The sequence below is a fragment of the Echiichthys vipera genome, assembly GCF_963691815.1.
Source record: "Echiichthys vipera genome assembly, chromosome: 1".
NCBI classification, from domain to species: Eukaryota; Metazoa; Chordata; class Actinopteri; order Perciformes; family Trachinidae; genus Echiichthys; species Echiichthys vipera.
In genome coordinates this window covers 39,646,010-39,659,839 of record NC_139826.1, presented here as the reverse complement: position 1 = coordinate 39,659,839, position 13,830 = coordinate 39,646,010, and the positions used below count along the sequence as shown (strand labels likewise).

Sequence of the window (13,830 nt, the reverse complement as noted above, 5' to 3'; positions counted from 1 at the left end):
CGGAGCATTTTCCAAGTTTTTCATTCGGTTGTTCTGAACTGACCCGGAGACTTTACCGACCCCCAGAGACTTTGTCTTTGTTAAAAAACGACCAGCGTTGTGTTTGGCGAGCACACTCACAGGCGCTCACACTTCACAGTAGCCTGGCGCAGCAGCTCCAGCTGGGCCGAGGCCGTTTAAGCAGCCTAGCTCTGCTGCCATTGACAGGACACTGTTCAAGTCCCTGGAAAAGACGCCGAGTTGGTACGACGAGGTCACAGATCATTTTCTTAAAAAGGAACGAAGGGAAGAATTTAACTTATAAATAATCAAACGCGTTTATGATGTAGGCCAGAAAAATTAGCTTCCACTGCAGCTGCCACTGCTACAGACACACACAGTAAAAACCTTTAGTCTGACTGGAGCCTCGGGGGTTTCTATGGTGAACAAAGGAAAAGATAAGAAGAATTTATTGAGTGTAAGATGAAATATAGACTGAAGTACATTTACGTAAGAATTACTGAGATTTCAATACTTGATCAAACAAAACAGGCACCACTGTAGTCTGTAGTTACTGTCTTTTGTAAGTCAAAATACTCTTTAATGAATCTGTTAAATAAAAACTTAAAGCTTAAAGATTAAAGCAAAGCAGTAAAACAAAAACAAATGGATGTTTTTACAGGATTACAGCGTTTATATCTGCCTGACTCCTTTAATCAGGGCTTCACATTAACTTCCTTAATAAAAAGGATTCCAGACTGATACAATTTATTTGAAAATAAAAAGTACACTAGTTTTTTTAATTAAAGAATTTGTAATTATGTATTCTTTAAACTCATTTAAACTTTAAGGAGCCAAATGCGAACAAGCAGTGACCTCGTCAGGGACGCTACAGCAACCATTAAACTTGTTTATTGGCAAAAGACGACCAATTAAAACTAAAACATAATCAAGTTCACGGGAGCTACTGGCTGTTCTGGCATCTGCAGGTTATCAGCAAACATAAAATTACTACATACATTTTACAGTTTGCACACATTTACTTTTTGTTGCACATGTACGCACTGTCGAAAGCTGCTTATATATATTTGACAGATCAAAATGATCAGTCTGTTACAGAGGTCGATAAACTGGCAACCTTAGAGTTGAATGTGTGTTTGAACATTTGAGAAATAATTAATAATAATGTTTTATTTTCCATAGCATGACATGTGTTACAGCCTACCTGCCTACTTCCTGGTTCTGCCGGTGATTTGATAGGTGCGGCGTCTGGCAATCTCCTCCAACCACCTACCACCTTCCAGACCGTCCCTCTGCTTAAATAGTCGCCCTCGCTGTGATTTGGCCCTTTGTCTTTGACCAACTGGTCTGGGGTGTGTGTGTGTGCATGTGCGTGTGCGTGTGCGTGATCTCTGAACTTGCGGTAAGGAAATTGGGCGAGGTTTTAGTGGAGGTTTACAGAGACCAACCTGACACCTGTAGCATCTTGATGTTAGAGAGACAGGTTTGAGAGGGTGCTGCTTATTTAGTATTTTCTGATTATTGTTGACGTTGAGTCGTTATTTTTGGAACTGGCTCGTAGTCATCTCTCATTTTGGAGAGATCTCATCTCATCTCATCTTCAGCCTCTGATCCTGGATCGGGTCTCGGGGGCAGCAGCTCCAGCAGGGGACCCCAAACTTCCCTTTCCCGGGCCACATTAACCAGCTCTAACTGGGGGATCCTGAGGCGTTCCCAGGCCAGTGTGGAGATCTAATCTCTCCACCTGGTCCTGGGTCTTCCCCGAGGCCTCCTCCCAGCTGGACGTGCCTGGAACACCTCCCTAGGGAGGCGCCCAGGGGGCATCCTTAGACCTCTTTAAGTTATATTTATGTCTTTGAGTTGAGCAGCATCCATCGTGCCCTTGTCCCTGTTCTTTTCTTGAAACGTGCAAATAAATAACTTGTTATTTTACCAAAAACATTCTGGTTTATGTTGCTTCCCTTTTCCCCATGAGCCGGGTCGTAACACATGCAAACATTGTTTAAGCTGCTCGACTCCAATGCTGCATTAATTCAACATCCAATCCATAACCACAATCACTTCTATGGCTGCTAATGCAATGCTTTACTTCTATATGTTTATCTGCATATATATATTTACTCTGCACTACGTTAAGTGTCCACTGAGTGGATCAGCGTCTGAATGTTTTGACTCTGGACGTAGTTTTCCTGGCTGTACAACAAAGAGCTGCAGAGAAAGGACTTGGCCTCCCACAAGCGTGTTATACAGCAGTTCTTGCCATCTGATGTTCCAGGAAAGTTGGGATGCTATCAGTTAGAGAGAGCCCTGTGCAGTCTGCTCTGCTTTTTATATGCAGAGCCACTATACATCATCTACAGACCTCCCTGCTCTCACCACTGTGATCCATCATCTGTCGCTCACAGTCTGCACGCTTCACAGTTCTCTCGCTCATGTAATAAAATGTCAAACAAACAGGGAAAATAACCTGCATGTTTACTTTATACACTCGATGCATATTCAACAGGAACCACAACAACGCTTAACTGATTACCAGCCTCTTATGCATCATTAAAAACTGGAAACCTAATCCCTTTGTTTTAAACAGAAGACCACGGAGGGTAGAAACATGAGTCCTGCAGGCAGATGGGCAAAGTCGGGATCAGGACTCCCTCCACATCATGTTGTGCAAAAAGTAGAAATAGAAGCACAGCTAACTGAGGGGCTTAATGCATATTAAATATGCACAACAGGGCTGAAAGTAAGGTTGTCACAATACCAGAATTTTAAACTTTTATACGATACCAGTACAAAAAACGATACTCGATACGTCTTTCAATACCAAGGCAACACAAAAAAATGCATTAACCACCTGCACACAGCGCTGGCACAGAAAAAGTACATTCCTGATGGCTGAAGGGAACTTTACAACAGTTTAATTTTCTCTGAGGTGCACCTGAATACAACATAAACTCCCTAAAGCAGGATAATTTAACAGTTCTGTCACGGAAGTCATGGTCACGCAGAGGGTGAAGCTGCAGGAACTGGTAGGCTAACGTTAGCTATGTCGTTAGCTATGTCGTTAGCTATGTCGTTAGCTATGTCGTTAGCTATGTCGTTAGCTATGTCGTTAGCTATGTCGTTAGCTATGTCGTTAGCTATGTCGTTAGCTATGTCGTTGATGTTTTTGTTATAGCTTAGATTGTATAATTGTAAACATGTGGTATCGAAAAAGTATCTAGGCATCGATACTTTTGAAAACCTTAGCTGAAATATATTTGAAAAGCGAGGTTGCAGAGGTTTGGCAAGAGACGTCGCAATAATGTAACACTTTACACAGTAGCTCCATTTGGAAAGAAAAATCGCAAACCTTAAGTTTTCTGGACATTAATAGTTGGCCGTATGTGTGAGCACAAATATCTGATTCAGTCAGACCAGACAGAACAGATTGTATCCTGCCAGCTCCCCAACAAACCTCCAACGGTGAATAGGAAGAAGAAAGGTGATTTACACAAAGACGGAAACAAAAATGTCAAACTGGAGAGACGACCAAAATCAGGAACTTCGGTCAGTAAAGACTTTAGCCAGAATCATCAGACACATTTTAAGAACAACTAGAGACTTGGTTGTTTTTTGACCAAATGAAGAACCAGCCCCATCCTCGCAATGTCTTACCACCTGCACGTTCTACCCATGCCTAAACCAAAAAGACTTAGGGCGTACTCACACTGTCCGTCCGTCCGTCCCGTGCCCTAGGCTTTAGGGTCCTTGTCCCCCCCTCCCTCTCCCCCCGCTTGCCGGCCCGTTTGTACTCACACTGCCTGGGCCTCGGAGAATGCTTCTTGCTGCCTATACGTCATCACGCCGTAACACGTCACACGCATTGATGACGTCATGGCGATGCGTGGCTTTGTTTCCAGATCTTTCCGTAGACCTCAGAGTTTTTGTGCGTCTTGTCGACTGTTTTTGAATCTTTTCATCGACCAAATCTGCAGTAAACACTCCACCTCCGCATCACACCAACGTGAACCTTTCGCCATTGTTTGAAATGTCCGTGCATGGTCCCTCCTTCTTTTTTCTACGTCCCAACAGGCGCACAGGAAATGACCTCAGAACCGCCGTAGGCCTCGTGCTCGTACACGTGCGCATGCTCGTACACGTGCGCACGCTCGTGCTCGTACATGTGCAAACGTGCTTTACAAAAGCCCACCTCTCCCAAACGGGCCGTGGACGGGAAGTGTGCCGCTCCTAGGCGCGGTGCAGTTGCACTCACACTGGTCAAACGCACTAGATTTTAGCCGTAAAACCTGTTTGGGCACGGGACGGAAGGACAGCGTGAGTGCGCCCTCAGTCCAGTAAGTAAGACCACATTTCAGTCGGACCGTCTCTGTTGTGTACTGCATGTGTGAAGGAGAAACTCCAGACCAGACATTGTTGGAGGTTCAAATGTGAGAACAACGTGCTACTGCAGCTGATTGTTTTTTCTATCTTTTGTTTTTTCTTTGAAAGGTGAAAACGGTCTCTCTTACCTGTGGCAGAGCGGTGTTAAGTTGTCGCTGCAGTGAGTCCCTTTCATGGCTCACTTCGTGCAGTTTGCCCTGAGTCAAGCCCAGATTCTCCTGCGTCTCCCTCAGAGTCTCAAGAAGACGATCCCGCTCCTCCAGCATGGACACCATCAGCGACTCAAAGTGGCCTTCTGAGTCCGACTGTAGTGGGGAGCCGGAGCCCCGTCTGCCACTGCCGCCTCCCCCGCCGGGCCCTTCGGACTCACTGATGGTGGGCATCACCTCGCACATCATCTAAAACGAGTTAGAAGGGAGACACGAATTATTAGGGCAAGAAGGGTTATGGAGTATAATGCTGTCAGCACAGGCGGGTAGTCAAGTGCATCGTTTTGGTATAAAGACTCTTTACAGTGATGTCCAAAGATCTTCTTCCTGAAGAACGTTTTACCTAGTCTGGAACCTCTCCGGTCATTTTCGATTTCCATGGGACATTATCAACGGTGCAGACCAAACCGTCTCTGCACGCAATTAGACAATCCAACAACCAATCAGAACAGCCAACTGTGACCTGCAACTAATCACAGTAATGCAACGGCGCAGCGCGGAACAGCTCACGCAATTTGAGGCAGTGCTAAGACTTGGACTTCTATTTATTGATCCTTTTGGGATGAACTCCCACAACGAAATTGAGTTTCCAGCAGCTTACACAAACAAAGATACAGTGTAAGATAAACAATAAACTCTTAGCTAAATAAATATGAAGTAGAGATGTGAATACAGGTCAAATAAAATTCACGGAAAATGAAATTTAGATAAGAAATCAGATAAGTTCGGTGTAGAGAAAGTGTATAAGATAGATGCACATGTAAGTTGAGGCAGTGTTTGGTCCGTTTTGAAGCAAATCTGTCTGAACGGGAGAGGGGCCTGACATACCTGCAGAGCAAATGTGCATGAGCCTGGCAGATTCGTCTGGTTCCCAGGCTACACTTTACAAATAGATGTTTCAAAGGTAATAGTTGTTAAACACCTAAATATATCCACTGTACGAGTGGCCGCAAAAAGGACCCCTATCAAACCCAAAAGACACTTTTATCTCCTGCAATTTATGCCCAATATTCAATGGTGTAAAAGTCAGATCACAGATTAGTTTGACTCTAAAACAGGAGTAGTTCTTCTGAGTACTTTCAATTGGTTGGAAATGAAATTCCCTAATGTTTTTGGTTCCTTCTATTGAAATACCACAACAACGAACACCTGTAAGGGTAGAAGGATGGAGGGAAAATGTAATGATGACAAGGTTACACAGTCTTGCCATCAAAATAATTGTACATTTAAATATATAGCTCACGAGGCAGGATGAAACACTGGTGCTCAGGTGGTTTTATAATTGGTTTAAGTTTTAAAGCAGACCCCCGTCTTGACGGATTTGAGATAAGTGCCTCTGTGGAGTGATTTTATCAGCATACACCAAAGCATCTGCCTTTACGACAGCAGGGAAAACAGAGAACCTGCTTACTGCTCTTTATAATGTTTAACCACGACTGGAATATAAAGCTACTTCCCCAAAGGAAACAGTCCAAGTTTGACCTACTGGTAAGAAAATAACAGAGTCTCAAATCAACTACAGTAAACTAAGAGCGCTGTGTTATCCGAAGCGTGTTGCATCCAACAACAGCTGGAGAATTAAAGCTACTCTCCGCACCGAGGAGCTTAGGTCCGTGGACAGACTGCGAGACAAAAAGCCAAGAGTCATGTGAGCTGGATTTAACATACCTACAAGGAACAACAACCTACAAACTGGAACTTAGTAGTGGCAGCCGGAGCTACCCCTTCATCTCATTCAGCGTCGCCTCAGATGCCCAAAGCCATTTGCTTTCAGAAACCACTGCGTTCGGTTCAGCGCACCGACACTCGACTGTATCTTCCAGCAAACTGTGCTCAGGATGCTGGACTTTACCTGTTACATGTGCGTTAACCTGATAAAAACACGTCATGATGATTAACTCAGACTGTGAATTGAATGGTTCACATCTTAAACACTATTTCTGGTGGAAGGAGGCATATTTCACCTTATTTAAAAAGAGGTAAAAAAAAATACAAAACCTTCAATCCATATTGAGGTCAAGCCACTGGGGCTCAACAATGTTTATGAGGGGGAGGGTCACACACAGCATCCGTGGAAGTGGAGTGACAGATGGTAGGGCCAGTGTAACTCAGCACAGACGTCACTTTACGTCAAAAAGTAAAAAGAGGACCATAAAACCAGGATCTGGAGGCAGTGGGGACTTAAAACCTCTTCCATCAGGGGCGATTTTTGCACGATGACAGAAGACTGAAAGCTCCACAACAATTGCATTTACACGTATAAAACTATTTATATGTAACTTGACATTATGGCATTCTGTGGTTCCTGTAAAGGGGAATAAAAGTATGATAATAAAGCAACATATGCCAAACACTGGAGTGCATGTAGAGTTAAATCCGTGTTATTCACTGTGATGCAGGCTGAAAATATGTGTTGACACAAAACAAAAACCACTTCTTAATGTGTTTATTGTTCACATGCATCTCACCTTTGAAGACTATCTTTATTCCAACTTGTCCTTGTAATCCAGGGTATTTATGAGGTCCAGGTACTCCAAATGTTTGCTGCACGGTTGTCAAACTTCACAGATATCCAGGGTCATTGGTGATGTAATCCCCACTCATGTGATGCATTAAGGCTTTAAAAATCGCGTCTTCTCAGTGAAAAATATAGATTATTTCCTAAAGGCCTCACAGCGAAACCCACATCAAGTGAGCAGGGGGCAGTGTTATCCAAGTTTGGCCGGCTAACTCCACGTTAGCACGCTAGCATTAAAGTAAGCGGATGATTCGATTATTGCATATGTAGATGTGGAAGTAAAGTGTTTTATCTTTGCTTTTCTGCACTAAAACACACCCGTAATAACACCTCACACACACGTTAGGCATGTGATGGTGCCGTTAGGTGACGTGGAAACAGCTGTAGCCGTGCTAAGCTAATGTGAAGCAGAATTCTTTGGCTTGAAGTCAGTTTAAAGTTAGCCACCGTTAGCTGCTAACTAGCCTGCTAGGTGGCTAACGCTCGCTAGTTGCATATAACTAACTTAGCTACGATAACGTCACGTAATGACACGCTCTATTCTGTATAAAAGTAGACAACATGATCTATATCTCGTGGCTTTGTATCTTACATTATCCAAAAATACTAAAAACGAGTCAGAAAGCTTTAAAAATGATTAAATCTATCAAGTTAGCACACCGGCTAACGCTAGCTTCCCGTTAGCTTCCCGTCGCGTCACCAATCATCAACGGCTCGACTCGGAAACTTCCAGCGGACATTGAACGTCAGCGACGGTTGGACGCGGTGTGAAAACTCCCAAAAAACACCAAATAAAAACTGTATATTCCCTTCGTGTGCGTCCTCCGCGGTTTCTGGAGTTCTCTTCGGTATTTCCAACCCCGAAAAAGCTCCGTGAATCCGGTCCTTCCCTGTCGCCACTGCCTGCCAGCCTCGGCAGTCGGGACAGCCAATGGAGGGCTCTGAGTCGGTCCTCCGGTTCGTCTCCACTGAAGGGGAAGAGCGCTGCTTCTCCCCGGGCTGGCGACAGGAGGAGCCGGTGTGGGGCCGTGTTCAGCCCCCCTGCAGTGAAATGCACCCCCAAGCATTAAAGGGGATAATCAAAAGGCTGTTGTTTCCACCTATAACAGTAGTTTATACACAGGTGTATATACTGTATATTTATACACAGATAACCACATTAAAAACACACCTTTGAACCTGTGAATTGGAAGAAAAGCTGGGATTATATTTAGGAAACACTGAGTCAAACACATTCAACTTGCTCTAAAGATCCATTTCATTCATTTTGTGGGTTACCTGTATGTATATATATATTTATATACCTGTATATAAACTATAAACTATAAACTATAAACTCTGTAAAGTGTCCTGAGATAACTTTGGTTAGGATTTGACACTATAAATAGATTAGTATAATGAATATGCTATACACACAGGTGTATATATATATATATTTATACACAGGTAACCACATTAAAAACACACCTTTGAACCTGTGAATTGGAAGAAAAGCTGGGATTATATTTAAATCAAATACATTAAACTTGCTCAAAAGATTTAATTTATTCATGTTGTAATTAAGGCTGCAGTTTATTTCCCCAGAACATATAAAAATTATCCAAGTTTGTGATTTTAAACTCTTTAAAATAGTTTAAAGACTGTAAGTAACTGATGTTCTGACCGTTGTGGCTTACCTGTGTATGAATATATATTTATATCACACACAGGTATGTATATATATACTTGTGTGTATATATAAACTACTCCTATAGGTGGAAACAATATCCTTCTGATCCAGAATATCACCTTTAATGTGAGGGGGTGCATTTCACTGCAGGGGGGCTGAATACGATGGGACCAGCGCTCCCCGGTGTTGTGCACGCCCTCACATTAAAGGTGATGTTCTGGATCAGAGGACTGTTGTTTCCATCTATAGGAGCAGTTTATACACAGGTGTATATACTGTATATTTATACACAGATAACCACATTAAAAACACACCTTTGAACCTGTGAATTGGAAGAAAAGCTGGGATTATATTTAGGAAACACTGAGTCAAACACATTCAACTTGCTCTAAAGATCCATTTAGTAATTAAGGCTGCAGTTTATTTCCCCAGAACATATAAAAATTATCCAACTTTGTGATTTTACACTCTTAAAAATAGTTTAAACACTGTAAGGAACCAATGTTCTGACCGTTGTGGCTTACCTGTGTATAACTACATATATATATATATATATATATATATATATATATATATATATATATATATATATGTACACACACACACACACAGGTATGCATATATATACTTGTGTATATATATATAAACTACTCCTATAGGTGGAAACAACAGCCTTCTGATCCAGAATATCACCTTTAATGTGAGGGGGTGCATTTCACTGCAGGGGGGCTGAATACGATGGGACCAGCGCTCCCCGGTGAAATGCACCCCCTCACATTAAAGGTGATGTTCTGGATCAGAGGGCTGTTGTTTCCATCTATAACAGTAGTTTATACACAGGTGTATATACTGTATATTTATACACAGGTAACCACATTAAAAACACACTTTTGAACCTGTGAATTGGAAGAAAAGCTGGGATTATATTTAAGTCAAACACATTCAACTTGCTCTAAAGATCCATTTAATTCATGTTGTAATTATGGCTGCAGTTTATTTCCACAGAACACACAAAAAGGTGTTGTTTTGTGTTCACTATTGTCCAAGTTTGTGATTTTAAACTCTATAAAATAGTTTAAAGACTGTAAGTAACACATGTTCTGACCGTTGTGGCTTACCTGTATGTATATATATATATATACATACACACAGGTATGTATATATATACTTGTGTATATATATAAACTGCTCCTATAGGTGGAAACAACAGCCTTCTGATCCAGAATATCACCTAAAATGCGAGGGGGTGCATTTCACGGCAGGGGGGCTGAATACGGCACAACCCAGTATTATTTTTTATAGATATATATATATAATATATAATACAGTATGTATTATATACTGTAAAATCAAGGGAAAGCATCTCTCAGTCCTTATGCAACAAACAGCTGGAATAAACTTCCTGAAGATGTGAGACTTTCACTCTGACCACTTTTAAAACTAGACTGAACACTTTTATGTTCACCTCAGCTTTCTGCTAAATCTTTGCACTTTTAACGTCTGCACTGTTTTTATTATTGTCTGTGTTTTTATTCCTGTGATGCATTTGAATTCATGACATGTTGCTGTGAAGCACTTTGAGTCTGCCTTGTGTATGAAAAGTTGCCTTGCCTATATATTATATATTCTGGATCAGAAGGCTGTTGTTTCCACCTATAGGAGTAGTTTATATACAGGTGTGTGTATATATATATATATATATATATATATATTTACAGGTAAGCCACAACGGTCAGAACATGTGATACTCACTCTTTAAACTATTTTAAAGAGTTTAAAATCCCAAACTTGGATAATAGTGAACACAAAACAACACCTTTTTGTGTGTTCTGTGTAAATAAACTGCAGCTATAATTACAACATGAATGAAATGGATCTTTAGAGCAAGTTGAATGTGTTTGACTCAGTGTTTCCTAAATATAATCCCAGCTTTTCTTCCAATTCACAGGTTCAAAGGTGTGTTTTTAATGTGGTTACCTGTGTATAAATAAACAGTATATACACCTGTGTATAAACTGCTCCTATAGGTGGAAACAACAGCCTTCTGATCCAGAATATCACCTTTAATGTGAGGGGGTGCGTTTCACTGCAGGGGGGCTGAATACGGCACCACACCTGTCCTGTGGGGACACCATAAACTGCGTAATGAATATAAATATATATATATAAATATAAATATAAATATAAATATATATTATGATGGTCTTTCTAATCAGCAACCATGAGCAAATTCAAACAACAGTACACACAGATGGTGTTTACGAGGTGCAGGGAGGAAGAGGGGGACGACAAACACCAGGGGTCTCACTTTTATCCAGACTTGTCATTTATTTCTTTTTACACGAGCGGTTATTGTTGTTTGTTGGTTGTTGTTTGTTTTGTTGAGCGTATTAAAAAAACAGAAAGTAAACAGGATACACAGGAAGTAAGAAACAGTGCGTATTGTTGTATATTGTATAAACCTACGCTTAACCACGATGTCTGCTGCACTCTGTCACACTTAGTTCATTGTTTGATTTATCTGACGTTAGCTTTATTTTGTTTGATTTATGTTTTTATGCTTATTGTTACTCGGATCCTTTCCCACCTTTGTATTGAAACTGTTGCAAAATCATTTCCCTCGGGATAAATAAATAAAGCTTCTTGAATCTTGAATCTTGAATCTTGAAAAACCTACAGTATAGGTACTAAGTGTAGAAGAGTATGAATGAATAAGCTGATGCTTCTTCCTGCTCCTTTACAAACATACAAAGGGTTTGAATGACTCCTGCTTCAAGTGTCATTTAGTGCCAAATCCTAACAAAGTTATCTCAGGACACTTTACAGAGTAGGTAAAGACCACACTCTATGACTTATTTATGATTTACAGAGACCCAACAATTCCCCCGTAGAGTACGGTGGCGTTGAAAACCTTCACTATAACAGACAGGAACGTCAGACAGACCCAGCTCTGTGGAGGACGCACATCTGTCTGCACCGGAGAGAGGAAGAGAAGGAGAGAGAGAGAGACAAGACGGACAGATGGACAGAGAGAGACAAAGACAGAGACGCACATCTGTCTCGACCCTTATATGTTTGTACTTTGTCTTCTACTTATTTATGTATCTTGTTTTTGCACCTTATGTTATTTTTTATTTTTTTCCACCACTGAAACACAATTTACTTCCTCTATGTACTGTATTTATTATATTCTCTATTATATACAATAACAATAATAATAATAATAATATAAATCAAGATATTCACAAAAACACAATGTTGTAGTTTTGTATAGGCCTGCGTATTGCATTATAGATATAACAACAATAATATATATATAGTATCATTTCATTCATTCATTCATTCATTCATCTTCAACTGCTTATCCCGGGGTCGGGGTCGTGGGGGGCTGGAGCCGATCCCAGCTGACATCGGGCGTGAGGCGGGGTCCACCCTGGACAGGACGCCAGTCTATCACAGGACACATAGAGACGCACAGAGACAGACAACCATTCACACCTACGGGTGATTTAGAGTCATCACTGAACCCAACACCTGCACGTCTTTGGACTGGGGGAGGAAACCGGAGAACCCGGAGAAAACCCACGCAGACACAGGGACAACATGCACACTCCACACAGACTATCAGCATAAAGTAAAATTCTACTTTCCTTTTGCATTAACATGTAAACAACTGTTTTAATTTTTAATTTTAAACCCTTCAGTTTTTAGCATTTCTCTATTTTGACCTACATTCAGCAGCTGCAGGTGAAACAGTTGATGCAGGATTAATAATAAAGAGAACAGCTGCTCCATCTTGTGGCGTAACACAGAAGATGCTGAACACGGGCCGAACGACCCAAAAGGTAACTTTACATGGTAAAGCATCAGCGAGGAAAGGTCAGAACTGGACAAAGATGTTGTATTTGGAGGTAAAACTCTACAACTTACACTCACAGGCGGCTTTATTCCAGATTTATGGATATTTAAATCATATTCAATTCATATTCGATCTGCAGAAGAGAACAATGTTGGGATTTTGTATAGACCTGTGTATTGTATAGATAATAAATATATATAATAAAGAGAGAAGCACAGTTTGGATTTGATCTGAAATCTCAAACGAGGGAAGGTGTCGCTGTGAAGAACGCACTTCCTGTTTTCCTACCTGGGCTTCCGGCGCTCTCTGCGGATCTCTTTAAGCGCAGGGGACCCTGGGAAACAAAGTGCCTCTCGCTCTGAATGGCGGCCTCTCTCTTTCCGCTGTGATGACTGTGACTGATGCATCCCTGCGAGCACCTGCTGCCGGGGCTGTTCGCTTCACACATCGGGACTGGACCAGCACTAACTAAGTCCAGACCTACTTCCACCAACGACTGGACCAGGACCAGGACCAGGACCAGGACCAGGCTGGGACTGGACCAGCACTAACCAGGTCCAAACCTACTTCCACCAACGACTGCCACTCTAACGTTGGTTGTTGGCACTTGGAGCACAAAGGGTTCCAGTGACGTCATCGGGCTTGTGAGAGGTTAAATACTTGGATCTCCACACCAGTTAGTTGGACCAGTCCTGGCCTGCTCCTGGTCCAGGTCCTAGTCCAGCCCCAGCCCCAGCCCCAGCCTGGTCCTGGTTCTGGTCCAGTCCCAGCCTGGTCCTGGTCCTGGTCCTGGTCCTGCTCAGTTGCGTACATGAACTGATGAAGCCTCTTGGATGAGAGGTGAAACGTCTTCCGAGATAAATAACCAAGTCCAGTTGCTTTTGACTGAAATTGCCTTGGGGACCTAATACGGGACCTTTAACTGAAACTCCTCAGCGCCCGTTAAAGTCGTCCTGCAGCTCGGCCTGATTCTGCCCGACTCGCTGTTTTAAAGACTTCCCAGTCTGTTCTTGTTCGACAGATTTAGATCATACAAAAGGTTCAAACTGATTCAATGAAACGTCAAAAAAAGGAGGGATATTAAAATAGTTGTTTTATTTTGGAAAGGTTCCATCAACACCAGCACCTTTAATAACTTCACGTGTGTGTGTGTGTGTGTGTGTGTGTGTGTGTGTGTGTGTGTGTGTGTGTGTGT

General features: G+C 42.0%; 1 protein-coding gene across 1 annotated transcript in view; it reads right to left on the bottom strand.

The window, feature by feature from the left end:
- ppfia1 (PTPRF interacting protein alpha 1) overlaps window positions 1–8,058 on the bottom strand; it is a 69,669-nt gene extending 61,611 nt beyond the window's left edge. Inside the window, exons 1-2 of the mRNA XM_083911662.1 lie at window positions 7,058–8,058; window positions 4,509–4,778 (exon numbers count right to left, since the gene is read on the bottom strand). Of these exons, the coding sequence (XP_083767788.1) occupies window positions 4,509–4,778 (270 nt within the window). The 5' untranslated portion in view covers window positions 7,058–8,058. The remainder of the gene's footprint in view (window positions 1–4,508; window positions 4,779–7,057) is intronic.
- Window positions 8,059–13,830: the final 5,772 nt, after the last annotated feature.